General features: G+C 42.4%; 1 protein-coding gene across 1 annotated transcript in view; it reads left to right on the top strand.

Annotated features, from left to right (window-relative positions):
* The window catches only part of LOC109933224 (inositol polyphosphate 1-phosphatase), a 79,812-nt gene extending 58,589 nt beyond the window's left edge, over positions 1-21,223 (top strand). The window contains exons 6-7 of the mRNA XM_048599542.1: positions 12,583-12,757; positions 18,844-21,223. Of these exons, the coding sequence (XP_048455499.1) occupies positions 12,583-12,757; positions 18,844-19,396 (728 nt within the window). The 3' untranslated portion in view covers positions 19,397-21,223. The remainder of the gene's footprint in view (positions 1-12,582; positions 12,758-18,843) is intronic.
* Positions 21,224-21,653: the final 430 nt, after the last annotated feature.

Here is a 21,653-nt window from a genome sequence, read left to right as displayed (position 1 = left end):
GGGAGGACGGACAGGTCAAGGGGGCGGAATGAGGTTAGTCGGTAGGAAATGGGGGTGCAGCTTGAGGTGGGAGGAGGGGATAGGTGGGAGGAAGAACAGGTTAGGGAGGCGGGGACGAGCTGGGCTGGTTTTGGGATGCGGTAGGGGGAGGGGAGATTTTGAAGCTTGTGAAATCCACATTGATACCGTTGGGCTGCAGGGTTCCCGAGTGGATAATGAGGTGCTGTTCCTGCAACCTTCGGGTGGCATCGTTGTGGCACTGCAGGAGGCCCAGGATGGACATGTCGTCTGAGGAATGGGAAGGGGAGTTGAAATGGATCGCGACTGGGAGGTGCATTTGTTTATTGTGAACCGAGCGTAGGTGTTCTGCAAAGCGGTCCCAAAGCCTCCGCTTGGTTTCCCCGATATAGAGGAGGCCACAATGGGTACAGCGGATGTAGTATACCACATTGGCAGATGTGCAGGTGAACATCTGCTTAATGTGGAAAGTCTTCTTGGGGCCTGGGATGGGGGTGAGGGAGGAGGTGTGGGGGCAGGTGTAGCACTTCCTGCGGTTGCAGGGAAAAGTGCCAGTTGTGGTGGGGCTGGAGGGGAGTGTGGAGCGGACAAGGGAGTCACGGAGAGAGTGGTCCCTCCAGAAAGCAGATAAGGGTGGGGAGGGAAAAATGTCTTTGGTGGTGGGGTCGGATTGCTGATGGCGGAAGTGTCGGAGGATGATGCGTTGGATCCGGAGGTTGGTGGAGTGGTATGTGAGGACGAGGGGTTTCTTTTTTGGTTGTTATTGCGGGGACGGGGTGTGAGGGATGAGTTGCGGGAGAAACGGTCGAGGGCGTTCTCGACCACTGAGGGGTGGACGTTGCGGTCCTTGAAAAACGAGGACATCTGAGATGTACGGGAGTGGAATGCCTCATCCTGGAAGCAGATGCGGTGGAGGCGAAGGAATTGGGAACAGGGGATGGCATTTTTGCAGGAAGGTGGATGGGAGGAGGTGTATTCTCGGTAGCTGTGGGAGTCGGTGGGCTTGAAATGGATATCGGTTTCTAGGTGATTGCCCGAGATGGAGACAGAGAGGTCCAGGAAGGTGAGAGAGGTGTTAGAGATGGTCCAGGTGAACTTAAGGTTGGGGTGGAAGGTGTTGCTGAAGTGGATGAACTGTTCGAGCTCCTCGTGGGAACACGAGGCGGTGCCGATACAGTCATCAATGTAAAGGAGGAAGAGGTGGGGTTTTGGGCCAGTGTAGGTACGGAAGAGGGATTGTTCCACATAACCTACAAAGAGGCAGGCATAGCTTGGGCCCATGCGGGTACCCAGAATACACCTCCTTTTTTCCTGCAAAAATGCCATCCCCTATTCCCAATTCCTTCACCTCCGCCGCATCTTCTCCCAGGATGAGGCATTCCACTCCCGTACTCAGATGTCCTCGTTTTTCAAGGACCGCAACTTCCCCCCCTCAGTGGACGAGAACGCCCTCAACCATGTCTCCCGCATTTCCTGCAACTCATCCCTCACACCCCGTCCCTGCAAGAACAATCAAAAAAGAATCCCCCTCGTCCTCACGTACTACCCACCAACCTCCGGATCCAACGCATCATCCTCCAACACTTCCGCCATCTGCAATCCGACCCCACCACCAAAGACATTTTTCCCTCCCCACCCATACCTGCTTTCCGGAGGGACCACTCTCTCTGTGACTCCCTCATCCGCTCCACACTCCCCTCCAGCCCCACCACACCCAGCACTTTTCCCTGCAACCGCAGGAAGTGCTACACCTGCCCCCACACCTCCTCCCTCACCCCCATCCCAGGCCCCAAGAAGACTTTCCACATAAAGCAGATGTTCACCTGCACATCTGCTAATGTGGTATACAGCATCCGCTGTTCCCGTTGTGGCCTCCTCTATATCGGGGAAACCAAGCGGAGGCTTTGGGACCGCTTTGCAGAACACCTACGTTCGGTTCGCAATAAACAACTGCACCTCCCAGTCACGAACCATTTCAACTCCCCCTCCCATTCCTCAGACGACATGTCCATCTTGAGCCTCCTGCAGTGCCACAACGATGCCACCCGAAGGTTGCAGGAACGGCAACTCATTTTCCGCTTGGGAACCCTGCAGCCCAATGGTATCAATGTGGATTTCACAAGCTTCAAGATCTCCCCTCCCCCTACCACATCCCAAAACCAGCCCAGCTCGTCCCCGCCTCCCTAACCTGTTCTTCCTCCCACCTATCCCCTCCTCCCACCTCAAGCCACACCCCCATTTCCTACCTACCAACCTCATCCCACCCCCTTGACCTGTCCGTCCTCCCTGGACTGACCTATCTCCTCCCTATCTCCCCACCTACACTCACCTTTACTGGCTCCATCCCTGCCTCTTTGACCTGTCTGTTTCATCTCCACCTATCTTCTCCTCTATCCATCTTCTATCCGCCTCCCCCTCTCTCCCTATTTATTTCAGAACCCCCTTCCCCTCCCCCATTTCTGATGAAGGGTCTAGGCCCGAAACGTCAGCTTTCTTGCTCTTCTGATGCTGCTTGGCCTGCTGTGTTCATCCAGCTCTACACCTTGTTATCTCAGATTTTCCAGCATCTGCAGTTCCCACTGTCTCTGTTATGATACCAGTATTGCTTTGTTTTATCTAAATTTAATTGTAATAATGCTTGGAGAAATTATGCGAGAGTTAAGGGCAATGATTTTAATTCTTTTCTACATATATTCAGAAGTGAACATTAATTTTGTCCTTATTTGTTTCTCTTGAACAACATCCATTATCAATGTGATCCCTGTCCCTTATCACTATAGTTTAGTCGGTACTTTCTGGCACATTCATACTTGGAATGTCTTGAGTGATAAATATTATGATGGCTTTGGCAGCCCATTGCAGCAGTTCAAAGTGATTCTCACTTCCTGCTCATTCGATTTAAACTAGGATAGCTTTGATGCAGATGATATAAACTGGTTTGGCAATGATTATCATGTGGTGCAGCTGTTCCATTATCGTGGAGCATGGTATTGAAAATAGGGTCTACTGGATCCCTTAGATAAATACAGTTCCAAATTTAAAATGAAATACTCTCCTGTATGTAGGAAATAATGAATACCATTGAAACATTTTTACTCTTGTGACCTGACATCATAATTCCTGCCACCAAAATTCAAAACATTTTAAACCATCATCACAATCTGGAAACTGGTTTAACTTCAGAGTGTCTGTTATTTGTATTGTAATGTTTTACTTAACCATTTACCTGGTTGTTTCTTGGCAATATAAGGCAGAGTTCAGGTGTAAAATCAGACATGATACTTTGGGTGCTTTTTAATGCCAACCTGCTCAGCCCCCAACCATAATTTTATGCACGTCGGGGGAGACATTAGAGGTGACTAACTTCTATAAAATAAAAAAAAGTGACACTTCACTGGGGAACTAGAGAGTGGAGAAAGAGGAGGATTGTCGATGACATCGAGAACAGGTGAGGGATTATGGGGATTTTGGTTGGCCATTAGAGCAGATGGGGTTGAGTACAATTTATCTCGCGGAGTCATAACATTATCATCTGGATGTCTGTCAGACATGCAGTGCTGGTCAAATCACTTCACTGGGATTCCCAGGCGCAGTATTATCCAACAGGCTTTCCTCAAATTATGGACAATAGGCATCCTTTAAGAGACGTGGCACAAGCAGTCAAAATAAGGGACAGTTCCTTCAAATATTAGGATGGTGGGTCATCCTAGGCAGCCCATCCATTTTGGGACCAACTGAGGTCCTTATCATTCCAATTAATGGCCACATTATGACACTTTCCCATCCTGGCACAATTCTTCCTGCAGAGGCTGGAGTGATGTTTGAAGCTGACCGGGTCCTGTTCCTTGGTCTGTTGTTGGAAAAGATGGTGTTGTCTGCTTTGGGGTCTCCGGCCCATTGAAGGCCATGAAAATGTCTGCCCAGAAATGTAAGTCCTGCAAAACCAATATATGGGCTTTGAAAATCAAAAAGTAGCCCTGAGGAGGAGGACTAAAAAAAAACTTATTTTGTGTCTCTAAAATTTTCTGACTCCAAGGCCCCTCCATTCTTTTACACTTATTAATATTGTGCTAATCATTGTGTATTCCCTTCCCCAAACGCAATACCTTACATTTTGCTGGAGTGAATTTCATTTGTCATTTTTCTGCTAGCCATCTAGTTCATTGCTATATTCGAGTAATGTACAGCTTTTTTTTTAACTTCACTTGGAGCCACAGTGACACAGATGGTTCTTATTGTTGTTGCCACTTTTATTGAGAAATTATAGTATTCAGTTTCCAGCAATGAATTATACCTCAATCTTCAGTTCAGACAATGAGAATTGACATTGCAGTTTCAGTTTTACTTTTTTAGGGACTTCTATTATGTTAAAATTTATAATTACAAGCCAACTCCTTGAAACATTTCCATCATTCATACCACAAAAATGTCAGACAATGACCATCTCCAACTAGAAATAATCTAACTACCACCTCTTGACATTCAATGATGTTGCCATCACTGAATTCCCCATCATCAACATCCTGAGGGTTACAATGGACCAGGAACTCAACTGGACTCACCATATAAATACAACGGCTACAAGAGCAGGTCAGAGGTTAGGAATATGTGGCGAGTAATACACTTCCTGACTCCTCAAAGCTTATCCATAAAGCACAAGTCAGAGTGTGATGGAATACTCACCACTTGTCTGGATGAGTATAACTCCACAACACTCAAGAAACTTGATACTATCCAGGACAAAGCAGCCCCGCTGATTAGCACCACCCCTACAAGCATCCACTCCCTCCATGACCAACGCTCAGCAGCAGTAGGGTGTACTATCTACAAGATGCACTGCAGAAACTTACCAGTGATCCTTTAGATGGCACCTTCAAAACCTCGGACCACTTCTATCTAGAAGTATGAGGGCAGTAATACATTGGGACATCACCACCTGCAAGTTCCTGTCAAAGCCATTTCCCATCCTAACTTGGAAATATATTGCCATTCTTTTAGTGTCGCTGGGTTAAAATCCAGGAACTCCTTCTCTAAGGGCATTGTGGGTCTACCTACAGCAGATGGACTACAGTGGTTCATGATGGCAGCTCACTGCTACCTTCTCAAGGGCAACTAGGGATGGGCAATGAATGCTGGCCAGCCTGCGACACCCATGTCCCACAGGAGAATTTTTTAAAAAAACACTTACCAACAACCTCTGATTCAAGCAAGTTCTATAAAGGACTGTCACGATTTGAGCAACAACTCAGTGGAAGCATACGCAGTGGTGAGAGATGTTACAGAGGTGGTAGGCACGCTTTGTTACTGATAGATTACCTTACATTTTTCATTGTTTATAAGCATAGATGGCTAGACTAACACTTTGCTGCCCGTCCCTTGTGATCAAGGTCAGAAATCACATGACACCAGGTTATATTTCAACAGGTTTATCTGAAAACACAAACTTTCGGAGCCTCACTCCTCCTTCAGGTGTTAGTGAGAGAGGTAGTATCAGATACAGAATTTTTAAGTAAAAGATCAAAGAGTCATAGCAGTGATGAGGATGTTTTCAACAAACCTAAGATACTGTTAAATCCCTTGTGAAGGTGGTGGTAAGCTGCCTTCGCAAACTGCTGTAGTCCGTCTGGTGCATGTGTACCTAAAGTGCTGTCAGGAAAGCAGTTTCAGGATTTTGACCCAGCAGCAGTGAAAGACCAACTATATAGTTCCAAGTCAGGTTGGTTTGTGGTTTGAGGAGAACTTGTAGATGCTGGCAATCCCAAGGATTTGTTTACCTTGCCCTTCTACATGATTGGGTCACATGTTTAGAAAGTGCTGTTAAGGGATCTGAACTCAAATTTGGCCCAACTAGCATAATGTGAACAGTTGCATACAATCTGACTCAGTGGTCAAAGAAGGTGATGGAATCAGAATTGAATCCATTAAATTTACTTTTTGTTGGGGAGGGTCTGGGGGCACGCACATAGATGATGACTTTCATCTTCCAAGTGTTTAACTGAATGGAATTGTGGTCTTTTACACTTGGCACTGAGACAAAAAGCCTGACCATGGATATTGGTAGAGTTGTTAGGCATGACAGAGAGTTGGAGTAGAGTTTTGCCCACACATAAATGGAAATATATATTGTATCTTCAAATTATATTACCAGCTGATGGATGTGATAGGAGAAAGGGCCAAGGATAAGTTTTTGGGAGTTGCAGTCATTCCTGAAGATATTCTGGATGCTGTCAGATAGATAAAAGTGGAATCAAGTGATGGTTGTCTTACTGAGGTGGACAATGGAAGACAACGTTTTAAATAGGTATTGCAAGGGTCCAATAGTATTTAATATTTGATTATGATGGCTGAGCCAATTGTGCCAAGGAATGCTTTCGAATCTGAATGCCTTAAATGAAGGAATGGAAATAGTATCTATAGCAAAGTGAACAACCAGGGTGTGAGAGAATTAGGATTTTACTGGACTGAAGAAGTGGAGCTGAGTGAGTGGTTTATCAGTTTGACAGCTGCAAGTTTGGGAGGAAACAAAGGACAAGAGATTTGACAGCTGGGTGTTTGAATATGGCTCAAAGTTCGGATGAAGTTTGTGTGATACAGCGAAGGCTAATAAAGGGAATTTTGGTTTGCAAATGAAGAAAACCATAAAACTATGCAGAAACATGCTGCTAGCATAACTCATCTGATAGCACAGATGTAAATGCTGTCAGTAATCCTCAATGTTCTATTTAAATATTAAACTTACTGTAACTACTTTAAATATTTTAAAATCATTGATAATAATATGATTTTCCTACAATTCCTGACATGTCAGCTTCTTTGTATTTCGTTTTTATGTCACATGGCTGTTAAAAATTTTAACTGTAAGCTAATGAATACAACCTGAAACAGTATATCCATTCTGCGGTGCACATTGTTCAAACTTAAATATAGATTTCCACCAGTGAATGCTTCATTGAAATACAGATTGTATTGATTATCAATGACCTTATGCTTCCTAAGCACCATACTTATATCGGAAATTGGATGGTTAATGACTATAAGTGGTAAACAGCTAAATGTCATCTGTGAGACTGTTCGAATTCTGGCCTCAGCTAACATTTGATCTTTGGAATTCTTAAGGAGTAACTTTTCTTGTATTCAGACAAGCTGTCAAATCAAGTGGACAACAGCCAGAGAGCATTCCTACCTGTTGAGAGAAAAGTTCAGTACAGGAAACATGCTATGCTCAGATCATGTGATGTTTAGATTATATTAATCATGGAAAGGGCCATAGCTTAATAGTCACATTGATTTTATCCAGAGGAGGTGAATTCAAACCGGAAAATAGCAGAATAGGTGTCTGTGTTTATGCCACAAAGACTGGAGACAGGAGCTGGTTCTGTGTTTGGGCCCAAAATCTGCCTCCACCGGGAAATTGATTAAAATTCAGACTTCCAAGAGGTCAGCACCCAATTGGTATGGAGATGTGTTTCTTGTCCGCTTAGAGCCAATCACGGCAGAGAACACTGGGTCAGATGAAGTGTCAAACTCATTTAGACTCCCCATGGCAGCCACCGATTAGACTTCTAGTTGTACTGAGGGGAAGATCAGCAGTTTGTGTGAACAATTTCACAGTAGCAGAAAGGAATGAGATGCCATAAAGAAGCCACAAGTCTGGAAGACAGCAAGGCAGCCCATCACTTTTTTTAACTGTATAAAAACAGGAAATGCTGGAGATACTCAGCAGGTCTGGTAGCATCTGTGGTTAGAGAAAGAGAATTAACATTTTGAGTCCAATATGACTCTTCTTTGGAATTGAAGATGGTTGGCCTCAGACACTACCTTAAGGAACTTATGCAACAATGTTCTTGGACCAAGATGACCAATAACCATCCTCGTTTGTGCTAAATATGACTCCAACCAGCAGAGACCATTCCCCCACTTTCAACTGGCTTCAGTTTTGCTCAGGCACCTTGATGCTACACTTGGTCAAATGCAGCCTTGATGTCGAGGGCAGTCCCTCTCACTTCACCTCTGGAATTAACCCCTTTTGTCCATGTTTAGGCCAAGGCTGTAATGAATGCCCTGATAAAATCCAAACTGAGTTGAGAGGTTATTCCTTTGCAAGTACTGCTTGATAGCACTGTGGATCACCCCTCCTGTCACTTCGTTGATGATCAAGAGTAGATTAATCGGGAACTAATTGGCCAGGTTAGATTTGCCCTGCTTTTTGTGAACGGAATGTGCCTGGGCAATTTTCCACATTGTTTGGTAGATGCCAGTAGCAATACTGGAAAAGCTTGGCTAGAGACACGGCTAATTCTGCAGCATTCTGTTCTCAGGCTCCCTAGCCTTTGCAGAATGTAGTGCCTTCAGCCATTTCTTGACATCACATGGAGTAAATCCAATCGGCTGAAGATTCACTTCCGTGATTTTGGGAATCTCAAGAGGAGATTCAGGTTGATCATCCAGTCAACACTTCTGGTTGAAGATGGGTACAAATGCTTCAACCTTGTCTTTTACATGGACATGCTTGACTATCCCATTGATGAGGATGGGGATATTTATGGAACCTTCTCCTCTTGTTAGTTGTTTAATTGTCCACTACTATTCACAACTAGATGTAGCAGGACCACAGAGCTTAGATATGATCTATTGGTCATGGCATCACTTAGCCCTGTTTATTTTGCATGCTGCTTCTTCTGTTTTGCATGTAAGTAGTCCTCTGTTGTAGCTTCACCAGGTTAACACCTGGTATGCCTGGTGCTGCTCCTGGCATGCCCTCTTCCACATTGTGTTGAACCAGAGTAGATCTCCTGGTTTGATGGTAATGGTGTAGTTGAGGATATTCCATGCTATAAGGTTACAGATTGCAGTTAAAGTGTTGAAGAAGGTGGTGTCTATAGACATAGTCAATGCATTTATGATTATCTTATGAAATTCTGTAGATTCTGGAATGATTCTGTAGATTGGAAGGTAAAAATGTCATCCCACTGTTTGAGAAGAGAAGAGAGTGAGATAGAAAACAAAGAACTGCCTGTGAGCCTCCCATCCGTCATATCAGAGGTGCTAGAATCTAAGTTAAAGTAAATGATTAATGTGCACTTGCATGAAATTATCTGACTGGGCATAGAATGGATTTACAAATGGGAAATAGTGTTTGACAAACTGGGAGTTTTCTTGAAGATGTTACTAACAAAATCATTAAAAGAGAGATGATGGGCATAGTGTACTTAGATTTTTGGAAGGCTTTTGACAAAATCCCCAACAGGAGACTGGTTAGAAAGATGTGAGCATATGCCATGGATTAATGATTAGCTAACAAAGAGAAAACAGAGAGTAGGAATAAATGAGGGTCATTCTTCTGTTGGCAGGCTGTGGTTAGTGGGGCACTGCAGAAATCAGTACTTGAGCCCCAGATGTTCACTAATATGTATGCTATCAATGATTTGTAGGAGGGGACCAAATGTAATGTTTCCATTTTTATTTTCTGTTCATTCATTGAATGAGGGTGTCCCTGATTGCCCAGAGGGCAGTTAAGAGTCAACTACATTGTTGTGGATCTGGAGTCAAACAAGGTAAGGATGACTGTTTCCTCCCCTAAAGGATGTTAATGAAACAAATGGGTTTTTCCAACAATCAATTCGTTGTCAACATTAAACTCTTAATTCCAGATATTTATTGAATTCAAATTCTACCATCAGCCATGACAGGATTCAAACCCAGGTCCCCAGAACATTGCCTGGGTCTCTGGATTAACAGTCCAGCAATGATACCACTAGGCCTTTCCTTCCCTTATTTGCAGGTGATACGAAACTAAGAGTCAGTGTATGTTGTGAGGAAGATGAAAAGCAGGTGCAGGAGTATTTGGACCGGTTTGTTGAATATGCAAGAATATGCCAGATTGAATATAATGTGGAAAAATATCAACTTACCTACTAAGGTAGAATAAACAGATCTGCAAAGCATTTCTTAAAAGGTAAGAGGTTGTAAAATGTAGATGTACAAAGGGACTTGGGTGTCCTTGTCAATAAGTTACAGAAGGTTAATATGTGAGTGCAGCAAACTATTTGAAAGGCTAGTGGAATATTAGCCTTCATTGCAAGAGAATTTAAGTACAGGAGGAGTGAATTGTATTCAATTGTGTAAGAGCTTGGTTAGACCACACTCGGAGTACTGAATGCAGTTTTGGTCTCCGTGCCTCAGGAAAGGCATTGTCATAGAGGGAGTGCAACAAAGGTTCACTAGACATTCCTGGCTTGGCTGGACTGCCCAATGAAGAGAGATTGGGCAAATTGGGCCTGAACTGTCTAGAATTTCAAAGAATGAACAGTGATCTCATTGAAACCTACAAAATACTTAAAGGGCTAGACAGGGTAGATGCAGCTAAGATGGGTTCAGTAAAAGGCATTGAAGTGTTCGATCAGCCATATTGAAAAGTAGGGCAGGTTAAATGGACCAAATGACCTAATCCTATTCCAATAGGTGAATGCAATTCTTCTGCTGCTGATGGCCCACAGCCATTCATTAATGCCTGGTTTTGAGTTTCTAGACATTCAACGTCTGTCGTAATTAGCATAGTAGTAGTTCCACACAACAAGATAGAGAACATCCTCAATGTGACTGTATGGTTGTCATGCCTACTGATACTAATACATGGTCTCCATTAGACTAGATGGAAATTCCAGAATTTTTTGCATTCAAATTTCACCAATTGCCATAGTGGGATTGAAACCAATGTTCCAAGCACACTAGAGCATGGGTCTCTGGGTTACTAGCCAGTGTCATTACCACCACACTGCCACCTTCCTCACTGATACCAATCTGAATCTAATGCTGGAGACCGTGAAAGCAAGAAAGAGGTTCTTGTCCTGACAGCATCAGGAGGAGACACCTTTCCATGCAGACAGCACTCCACTGTTCAATGTCGTCTACCTTTCCTTGCTTTTGCATGATGAACAGTCTCCTTGCAGATTCTCATTGTCCTCAACTTCTACACCTCTCTGGAGACTCATGAAATGGAGAGCACACAATAACATTACAATGGCGGCAATCCTTGCTGGATGATATTGGAGGGCATATCCAATTCAGGCAACAGAATTACATCTTCAATCGCCCAATGACCTGCTTGATTGTTGTCTTAGGGTTGGCATGCTTTGTTTTTAATCCTGTTTCCTTTCCCATGCCCTGTTGATATCCAGGCTTCCACCTATCCTGCTGAGGATGTTGCCCCCCATCACTACTGGCTCCAGAAGCTGACAGTTGTGCCCCACTGCTAGCTGCCTTTTAGATAGCTGGCCATCCTATTGCAATTGATTGCGTTGCCTCCTGCTCCATTGTCCCCGTGACATCTATTGGGTGATGACGCCATTTGATGCGTAAACACTATGTCCATTGTCTATGCGACCTGTACTGCCCCAAATGCACCTAGTCTCAAAGTGCTGTATCCTCTTTGTCACATTGACCCTCCCAGGGGAAAGGACTGTTGCCTTAAGGCAGCCTTGAGACACTCCCCACTGTGTACCCACCTCCTGACAGTTGATCAGAAACTGTCAGCTTCTGAAACTTGCACCATGCTTTAAATAGTGCACTGTCCCTGTCCAACAAACAATTTATGACCTTTACAACTGCTTTCATTGGCCTCAGTTAGAAGGAGGCAAGTGCTTCCTGTCCCATCCACAAACTGTTTTGCTGACTGTTGCTTGCATCTGGATTGGCTGACTCAGGTATTTTCTGCCCACATCCTCTTGCATTCTGTTCCCACTTTAGAGATGAATATCCAGAAAATTCAGTCCATGGAAACAAAAAGCAAAAACCACAAAAGTTAAAATACAATGCATGCACTTTTAGAACTTTATTTTCAACCATTAATATATGTGGTTCTATCCTTCTTCAGCCTTCTTGTAAAATGTATTATCCTCTAAGTATACAGTACTACAGGGCTGCAATTAAGGGATAGAAGTTAACCTACCTTAGACCTAAATAACACAGTGTGGAGCTGGAGGAACACAGCAGGCCAGGCAGCATCAGAGGAGCAGGAAAGCTGACGTTTCGGATCGGTACCCTTCCGAAGAAGGGTCCTGACCCGAAACGTCAGCTTTCCTACTCCTTTGATGCTACCTGGCCTGCTGTGTTCCTCCAGCTTCACACTGTGTTATCTCTGACTCCAGCATCGGCAGTTCTTTCTATCTCCAACCTTACACTTTTTCCCTGAAAAAGAGGGTAGGTCTATCATCTCCTGTTACCTTTCTCTCCTGTCTAAAAGGAACTTTCCAAGTTGAAAATCATGGTTATGAACCTGAGACACATGACCAAGAATAAAGGGACACTCAAGTTCATAGGAAGCATGAAATGAGAAAAGGCTATTAAGTCCAAGTATAATCAACTTCTGTTATCATGTCAAAGGAAAGTTTGGTGTGAACACTGCTAATAAAGGGTCAATTTTAAGAAACATACATCAGTTGTTAAAACTGTATCTCATTTTTCTTATGCAGCAGACAGACTTTCATTGTCAGTTTTATTTTCCAATGTTTGTAACAACAGAAAAAATTTCTTGTTTCTTTTACACAAATGTTCTTATCTCTTTAGACTCAACATTTCAGTACATAAAAGGATATGCTGATGAAAAGCCTAAAGATGGAATTTACTCCAAAGGCCTCCAGTGTGTGACCATTCTGATTGGTGTATATAACCGAAGTTCTGGGCTCCCCATAATGGGGGTCATCAACCAGCCCTTTGTAACCCGTGATCCAGATAGTCTCAGGTAAAAAAAATACAACAGATGGAATGTACAATCATGTGTAACAGTATGGTATTACCATTCTAGCCTCAAAAGTCAAATATTCAGCAGTGAAGCTTTTCATCATGAGACTCCTAAACTAATGGTAAAGTTTAGTGTAGGATAAAGCTTTTAAAATCCTGCTATAAAATTATGACAGAAAACATGAACAAACAGGTTTCTTCTAGGTTTCTAATTAATCAGAGACTCGAAAGTAATTTTAAACTAATCTCAGTAGAATATTGACATGAACAGATTGACTGCCTTTTTTTACTTTACATTAACGTCAGATTAGGAGAGGGGGTTATCTGATCATGTCTGCTGCCTGCTAAGGTCCCTTCAGAGCCAAAACTTTCAGCACTAGATATTTAACCTTGTGCTTCACCACTAAAGCGATCTTGATCATCTCAATCATTACTCTGTTTTCCTTGCTGCAGTTAAGTTTGGGATCATTTTGGAGGGAGAGTTTTGGGGGAAATTTTATAGCGGTCAAAATGATGAGTGGTCCGGACAGAGTAGATAGCGAGAAGCTGTTCATGGTCAGAAAAGGAACAAGAACGAAAGGGCATAGATTTAAAGTTATGTGTAAAAGAAGCAAGGGTGAGGTGAAAAATGTTTTCACACAGCAAGCACAGTAGTTCGGGTTTGGAATGCCCTGCCTAGAAATGTGGTGAAGGCCGGTTCAGTTGAGGCATTCAAGAGAACACTGGATGATTATTTGGAAAGAAATAGTGTGCAAGGAGGGGAAAAAGGCAGGGTATTTGCACAAGGTAATGACACTCTTTTGAAGAGCTGGTGCAGGCAAAATGGGGCCAATGGCCTCCTCTGTGCTCTAATAATTATATGATTCTGTGAAAGGAAAGCTCCATTGTTCATTAAGAGCTCCTCTGGCCCCCTTGTTTCACCTGCTTTGCTCTCACTTCCAAAACCAACCAAGCATGAGCAGATATATTTTATCTTAAAGGTTGAGATCATCAGTTCTCAGCCATAATCAGCATCTGCTTTGTCCTGATAAAACCCTCCAACTCCTCACTCACACTAAGTTTCTTCCTCTACCACACTAATACTTTTCTGCCATCTTTACTTGTCTAAGTCCTTCTCATGGATGAAATTCAAATCCTGCTCCAATAATTCATTCCATAACCAACTTTTGACCTTTCAATGAGCTGAGTGCTAAATTGTGCCCTTTTGCCCTGTTCTCTTTCTCAAAGTCACCATTATGGACCGACTTCTGAAAAGTTCTGCTTTTTTACTCCAACATTCTACTACATCCAGAGCGGCATCAAAAAATAACTTCTCTTTCTAGCCATGCAGAGTGACATCCAATGTTCCACAATGTTCCTTCCTCCTTTTCCATATTTATGTGTTGACCTCTGATTGCCAGACTTCCTGTGCAAGTTGACAGCACCCAGATTACACTCTCAATAATTGTTCCTATTTCATGACCACTCTGGGCAGCCTGAATGGCACAAATTCATGGAATTTCCTCAAATTTAAGATGTGGAAAACCAATGAATTTCTTGGATGCTTTTTTCACCAATAGCCCTACCTCCATGCTCCATGAACTTGAGGGAACATAGGAGCAGGAGTAAGCCACTTGGCTGTTCGAGCCTGCTCCGACATTCAAGATGATCATGGCTAATCCTCTATCTTAATTCCATAGTCTTGCTTCTCCTCATACCCCTTGATGTCTTTAAAATCTAAAAATGTATCTATCCCTTTCTTAAATATATTCAGTGACTCGACCTCCACAGCCTTCTGTGATACAGAATTCCACAGGTTCACAGCCCTTTGAGTGAAGAAGGTTTTCCTCATCTCAGTCCTAAATGGTCTATCTCATATCCTGAGACTCTGGTTCCAGACATCCCAACCAGCAAAATCATCTTCCCTGCATCTAGTCTGTCCAACTCTGTTAGAATTTTATACGCTTTGATCAGATCCCCTCTCATCCTTCGAACCTCTAGTGAACACAGACTCAGTCAAATCAAACTCTCCTGATAGGTCAATCCTGCATCCCCGGTATCACCATTGTACTCCCTTGATGGCAAGTATATCCTTCCTTAGGTAGGAAGAGTAAAACTACACACAATACTTCAGGTATGATCTGCTGCATTCCCTCTGTGGTAAGTAAATCCTTCTTCAGGTAGGTAGAGCAAAACCTCACACAATACTTCCAGTATGGTCTCCATGTAAACCAAACACCCCTACTTTTGAATACAAATCCTCTTGCAATGAAGGTCAATATTCCATTTGCCTTCCTGATTACTTGCTGCATCTGTCTGTCTACTTTCATTGACTGGTGTGCAAGAACACCCACATCCCTTTGTACACTCACACCTTCCAGTATGTGACCGTTTAAATTAAACTCCTCCTTTCTGTTTCTCATACTAAAGTGTGTAACATCTCGTTTAACCAAATGGTACTGCATCTGCCATGTTATTTGGCCATTAACTCAAGTTGTTTAAATCACCTTGAAGCTTCCTTGCATCCCCCTCATCTCTTACCATCCCACCCAGCCTTATGTTGTCAGCAAGCCTGGAAGTACTCCATTTGGTTTCTTCATCCACATCATTTATGTATACTGTGAAAGCTGAGCCCAACCACTGATCCTATTGTGTCCCACTAGTCACTGTCTGCCACTTGGAAAAAGACCTATTTATTCCCGCTTTCTGTTTCCTGTCTGTCAACCAATTCTCGATTCATGCCAGTATATTTTCCCCAATCCCATGTGCAGAGCCACTAACCTCTTATGAGGGACCTTATCAAAAGCCTTCTGAAAATCCAAATACACTATATCCACTGGTTCTCCCTTAAGTATTGTACTAGTTGCATCCTCATAAAACTTCCAGCAGATTTGTTAAGCATGATTTGCCCTTTATAAACCACTACTGGCTTTTCCAAACCTGTCAATGTTTTCCAAATGTTCTCTTTTCACATCTTTTACAGTAGTATTTACCCCACTACTGACGTTAGGCTAACTGGACTGTAATTTTCTGTTTCTTCTCTCACTTTTTAAATAGTTGCCACCTTCCAATCTGTAGAAACTGCTCTGGAGTCTATTGAATTTTGGAAGATGATTACCAATGCATCCAAATATTTCAAGGGCCACTTCTTTTAGTACGCTGGGATTTGGATAATCAGGCCCTGGTTCTTTGTCAGCTTTTAACTCTCATTAATTTCCCAACCACCATTTTCTTACTAATATGGATTTCTTTCAATTCCACTCTCCCACTAGACACTTTGTTCCCTAACTCCCAAATTGTCCACAATTCCATCTTATCTATTCACAGTAAGTTACACTCTTCCATTACTTCCTGCCTCACCACCACTAATCAGTTAAATTTAAGATCCTTATCCTTGTCCACAGATTATTCCCACGTCGCTCTATTCTGCTGCCTCTTCATCGGCCTTCTATTTTACAATACCCTGATTCTAGTTCGTATGGATGTAGTCTTCCCTTTTTTCCACCATTCGTTAGAGCACGTTTCATGTCTCTTAGCCCTTCGCTTTGCAATGTCCTTCCTAAATTCTTTCTCCTATTTCCTACTCTGTCTTTAAAGACTTCCTTATGTTAGCTTCACTTGAAATAGACAAAAAAATGTTAAAGATAGGCAAATGGAGACATTTTGTAATATTCAGAAGCTGTGTGGCAGAGAGAATGAAATTAAATTCTCACAAGGAGTCTCAAGCACCATATAAAACGTTTGCTACTCGAGATACATGTGACAGGAATAAAGCCAAAATTCAACACATCATGCTAATCTGTTTTGTGGAACTAAGGACTGTAGATGGTGCTCTTGTAAAATAAGTGGGTTTTGTCTGGTGCATAATCCATCATTATACGTGAATTGAGCAGTCATAATAACACTGGCTCCTCTGTGATACATTGTTAAGTACTGCAGTTTGTATTTTTCTTCCTGTTATTTTTAGCAAGCCAGACATCTGACTCCATTGCTATTCCTAAATGTCAAGCTATACAAGAAATGCAATTTGATGTAATCACTGCACACACTTAGTCTGCACTCCTACGTATACACCCTCTCTTTGTCCTACATGCACCTTATATTACTCATAACAGACACAAATGTGGCTTTGAACCCAATGATAAAACCAATACTAACAGTTAGCATGGTGCTTTTTCTGAGTAGGAAGTAGAACATATTTAAAATTTTCTTGATTCCCCTCCCCCTCCCTCCAAAGAATCTACCCACTTGAGATGAATTGTGGAGAACTGCTGTCTGGATTCTTGTCAATGTCACGGTGCGAATGACAATACCATTTTAGCACATGAAATTCATAGAATGTTTACATTCTGACTCTCCCTCCTTCACTTCTAAATCCAGGGAATTAATAAAATATTTATTAATGGCAGCGGGCAATTGAGACAGGAGTTAAATTTCCATTTCAGAATGACACAGAATTAACAGATAGTTCTTGTCAAAGCAGAGTGAGATTTGATGGCACATGATGTGGTCCAAGCAGACACTTTTAAACTTACTGGAACATTGGAAACTGGAGCAGTAGTAAACCATTTAGCCCCTCAGGCCTGTCCACGATTGAACAAGATAATGGCTGATATTCCACTTAAACTCCATCTTCCGGCATTAGCCCCATATTGCTTATTTTTCTTAGTACCCAAAAATCTCTGAACCTCTGAAATGAAAAGCAGGAAATGGCTCAGCTGGTCTGGTACCATCTGTGTGGAGAGAAACAAATGCAAATATTTCAGGCCTGTGGCCTAATCAGAACTAGGATTTAACTTAAGGCTTGACAGATTAGACACTTAAAAAAATGTTTCAGTGGTGTGTGAATCAAAAACACCAGGTCACAGTTCTGGATTAAGAGGGGTCTTCCATTTCGACATAAAACGAAAAGAGACATCTTCTTTTGGGAAGGTTGTGAATCTCTGGAATTCTCGAGACCAGAGACCTGTGGATGTTTGTTCCGTATGTTCAGTTCAGAGACCAATTGACTCAAGACATTACAGCTGTTGGAAATCTGAAATGTAAACAGAAAATACTGGAATTAATCAGGAGGTCAGATCATATTTAGAGAGAGAAATAGTTTTATTTTCTCTCCACCTTTAAGACCATCCTTAAGACCCATGCTTCTTTGTTTATGCACATTCTGACTTCTTTGATGCAGTGTATAATTTCTTACGTGGTGTTTCTGTGAAGTAACTTGGAATGTTGGCCCAGCTTAAAAGTGTTACATAAATGAATGTTGTTAATGTTGTAAGCAAAGACACTGTGCTGACAGGAATGTGCTAATGATCAATGTTTGTTTGGCAAGTATTAAATGATGATGCAAGTTTTGTGAAACTATTTCATTAAAACATGTTATGAAATCAATAATGCATGTTGTCATTGTGGAAATATTGCACGTCTGATCTCTTTCCCCACAGAAAAATTGACATGTCATACAGAATCACAGAATTATTTTGCCACAAAAGGAAGCCATTTGGCCTATACTGTCTGCACCAGCTCTGTTATATAGTGCCCTTCTCCTGTCTTTTCCCTGTAGCCCTGCACACCATCCAATTCTGTCTTGAATACCACAATTGAACCTACCTGCACCACATTTCCAGGCAGTGCATTCCATGCAGTAACAACTCGCTGCGTGAAAAGTCTTCTCACATCACCCTTGCTTCATTTGCACTGAAATACTTCTGCAAAATTAATATAATAGTCTCTGTAGTTGCAAACACAATTGTAAAACAAAATCAAAGCTTTATCTAATAATTTTGGACTTCCAGTTTTGTTAGGCAAGAGTGACAAGGAATGCAGAACTAAGAAGCGTAAATTGAATTAAAATACACATCAGTCATGATCAAATTGAAAGGGTGACCAAGCTCAAAAGTGATGTTCTCATCCTATTCTTATATACTTTTTCTACATAACCAGGTCAAAGTAACCAATCTTCATTTAATATTCAGAGGTAGCAAGAACTGCAGAACGGTCCTGACCCGAAATGTCAACTTTCTTGCTCCTCTGATGCTGCCTGGCCTGCTGTGTTCCTCCAGCTCCACACTGTGTTGTCTCTTCATTTAATATTATTGTTTTTCTTCTCAGATGGAGAGGTCAATATTTCTGGGGGCTTTCGTATAAAGACATCAACATCTGTTCACTGCAGAATCAGGATGCAAATGCTACATCTCAGTCAACTGATGATCAGCATGAAGATCCAAGGTGGAATGAAGAGCTGCAGCCTGGAGATGATAATTTATCAGCTGTCATTAGTACAAGTGAAAACGAAGCTATCAAGACGGCATTGTCCATGTTACGGTTGTACTATGCAGCTGGTGCTGGCTATAAGAGCCTATGTGCTGTACAAGGCTTTGTCAGTGTCTATCTTTTTTCTGAGGACACCACTTTCAAATGGGACTGCTGTGCACCTCATGCTATACTGAGGTCTTTGGGAGGAGGTATGGTAGACTTTAGAGAATACTTGAAAAGAATAAAAGATGGTAATTTGGATGAACTTCCTGAGTTAATCTATAATACACCAGTGAATGGTGCCACTGGTGTGGACAGATGGGCCAATAAAGGGGGCTTAGTAGCTTACAGGTGTCCCAAACATTTGGATACCATTATGAACATCATTTCTAAAGTCAACCTTGGATAATAATTATGTTTTTAAATTGCCTTTCCATTTAAAAGGGCAGCTAATAATATGATAAAATGTATTACAAATATAATACAGGTTTGGACTTCACATACTTTAGTTAGCAATACAACAAAACCAAAGGAAGTCTTGCATTTTACGGTCAGATTCACAGAACAAACTTTAAAGAGAGAATGTACAGTGCTTGTTTAAGTAAGAACTGAGACTACTAGCATGGAGACAAATCTCAAAGATTGCAAGATGATACATTTAATTACCATGCAGCCACTAACACTATAAATATATATATATAGATATATGTTTTATCACAGCATTTCTCAAATGTCTTCCTGGTGTGACCACATTTTAATGACTCTGGCATTGTGTTATCCCAGAGTGAAAATTTAGGGGCTTTGAGACTTGTTGCGGGGGAGATTTCAGCTGTTGATCAGCTGTGGGCGAAGTAAGATGAGTGTGGGCAAAGTTGATGCAAAGCCAGGCGTTCCACAAGAAATGCAACACCTACTGTTTCACAAGCTTGTTCTGTTCAGCAATCCAGGCTGTGAGAGAGTAGTCCATTAACCCATGTCCACCAATAACAAAAAAAAAGCAAAGCTTTAAGGGGGCCACACAGTCCAAGTCCCATTGCAGGCATTGCTCAGGACCTCAAAATTTTGTGTCGCAACTGCACTGGGCGATCACCACTCACAGTCTGCAAGACCTGGTTTCATGATAATTTGAATTTGGTTAAATTCAGACACAGGGCATAAATTTAACAGTGGCATGACATTTCCAGTGGCAGAATTTCTTTCTTGCTTTTTCCTCGTCCCTGCACAGTTACAATTATAATCAATAGAACTACAAGGTACATCATACAGCAGGAGAAGTTCAACCCACTGGAGCTACAGATGGGTTGTAAAAGAGCCTCCTGGACAAGCAGGGAGACAGTTCATCAGAGTCACAACTTTCCTGCCCAATGGTAATTCACTTTATTTATATTGGCATCATTGTTATTTGTGGAGACTAGTTTAGTCAGAGAACTACATGTACTGGCACATCTCATGGTTGGCACACATTGGTTACAGTGGAATTAGGAACATATCATTCTTGTGGAAGAGACAATGATGAGTTTTATTGTTCACGTGTCCTGTTTTATACTCTCCAGTCTGTGTGACGTGGCTGAACTTGCAGTTTCAACTGGCTGTCCCTTCAATGCATTGTAAAGAATATTGCCTGAGATCACTTTCAGCAGGGTTAATTGACATGTTCTTGGTGAATTCAAAACCCTATAAGAGCTTTGCCAGCCGACAACCAGAGATAGACCTCATGTGGACATTGTTGACACCATCTTTTACGTCCCTCATTTTCTTACTTGCACTGTCTATTCCACCAACCCCACCACAACCAAAATGCCAGGCCCTTCCCTTGTCTGTTTCCCCATGCCTCCAGACACTCCTTACCACTCTCCTTACTACTAAGTCATTCTTGCCAGTTTCCATGCAACCTCCCACTTTCCTACTCCATTCCCTAATGATGCAGAGTTCAATAAGTAAAATCACTGGTAGATAAACAGAGGCTGGAAGAACACAGCGCGCCAAGCAGCATCTGGAGGAAAGGAGATGTCAACGATTTGGTCTTGCCCTTCTTCAGGACTGGATGTGGGGGTAGGAGGAGTTGCAGATAAAGAGTTGTGGGGGGTGGTTAGCGAAATGGTGGTGATAGGTGGAGCCCAGTGTCCACCTGTCATCACCATTCCGCTTCTCTTCCCCTTTATCTGCAGCTCCCCCTACCCCCACTTCCAGTCCTGAAGAAGGGTAATATTGACTGTTGACTGCTGCTTTCCTCCAGATGCTGCCTGGCTTGCTGTGTTCTTCCAGCCTCCAGTTTGTCTACCTTGGATTCCAGCATCTGCAGTTTCTTTTTGTCTCTAACCAAGTAAATCACTGACCTCAGACACAACTGCACAAGGTTAAGCCCTTGTTTATAAATGAATATGAACCAGTGCTCTGAGATTCTCATGCACTGCTGACTTTAACTTGAAGGTAATAATTGAAAGTAGGTTTATGCTCTTGAGTATTAATGGAACACAGTTTTATTACAAATGGGAACCTGCCACAGCCTGGTATGAGGTTTGGCATGTCACAACCACGGTGCTGTCCTCTGACTTAATCTCTACACCTCAACCCAACGCCAGGAAATTGAAATTTCAGCTTCCACACAATTCAGTCACCTTACCCATCACATTTCCTGTTCTTGCAAACTCCATGAAATTCCCCTA

The sequence above is a fragment of the Rhincodon typus genome, chromosome 7 (genome assembly GCF_021869965.1).
Source record: "Rhincodon typus isolate 14 chromosome 7, sRhiTyp1.1, whole genome shotgun sequence".
Classification (NCBI taxonomy): domain Eukaryota; kingdom Metazoa; phylum Chordata; class Chondrichthyes; order Orectolobiformes; family Rhincodontidae; genus Rhincodon; species Rhincodon typus.
This window is presented reverse-complemented; position numbering and strand designations above follow the sequence as displayed.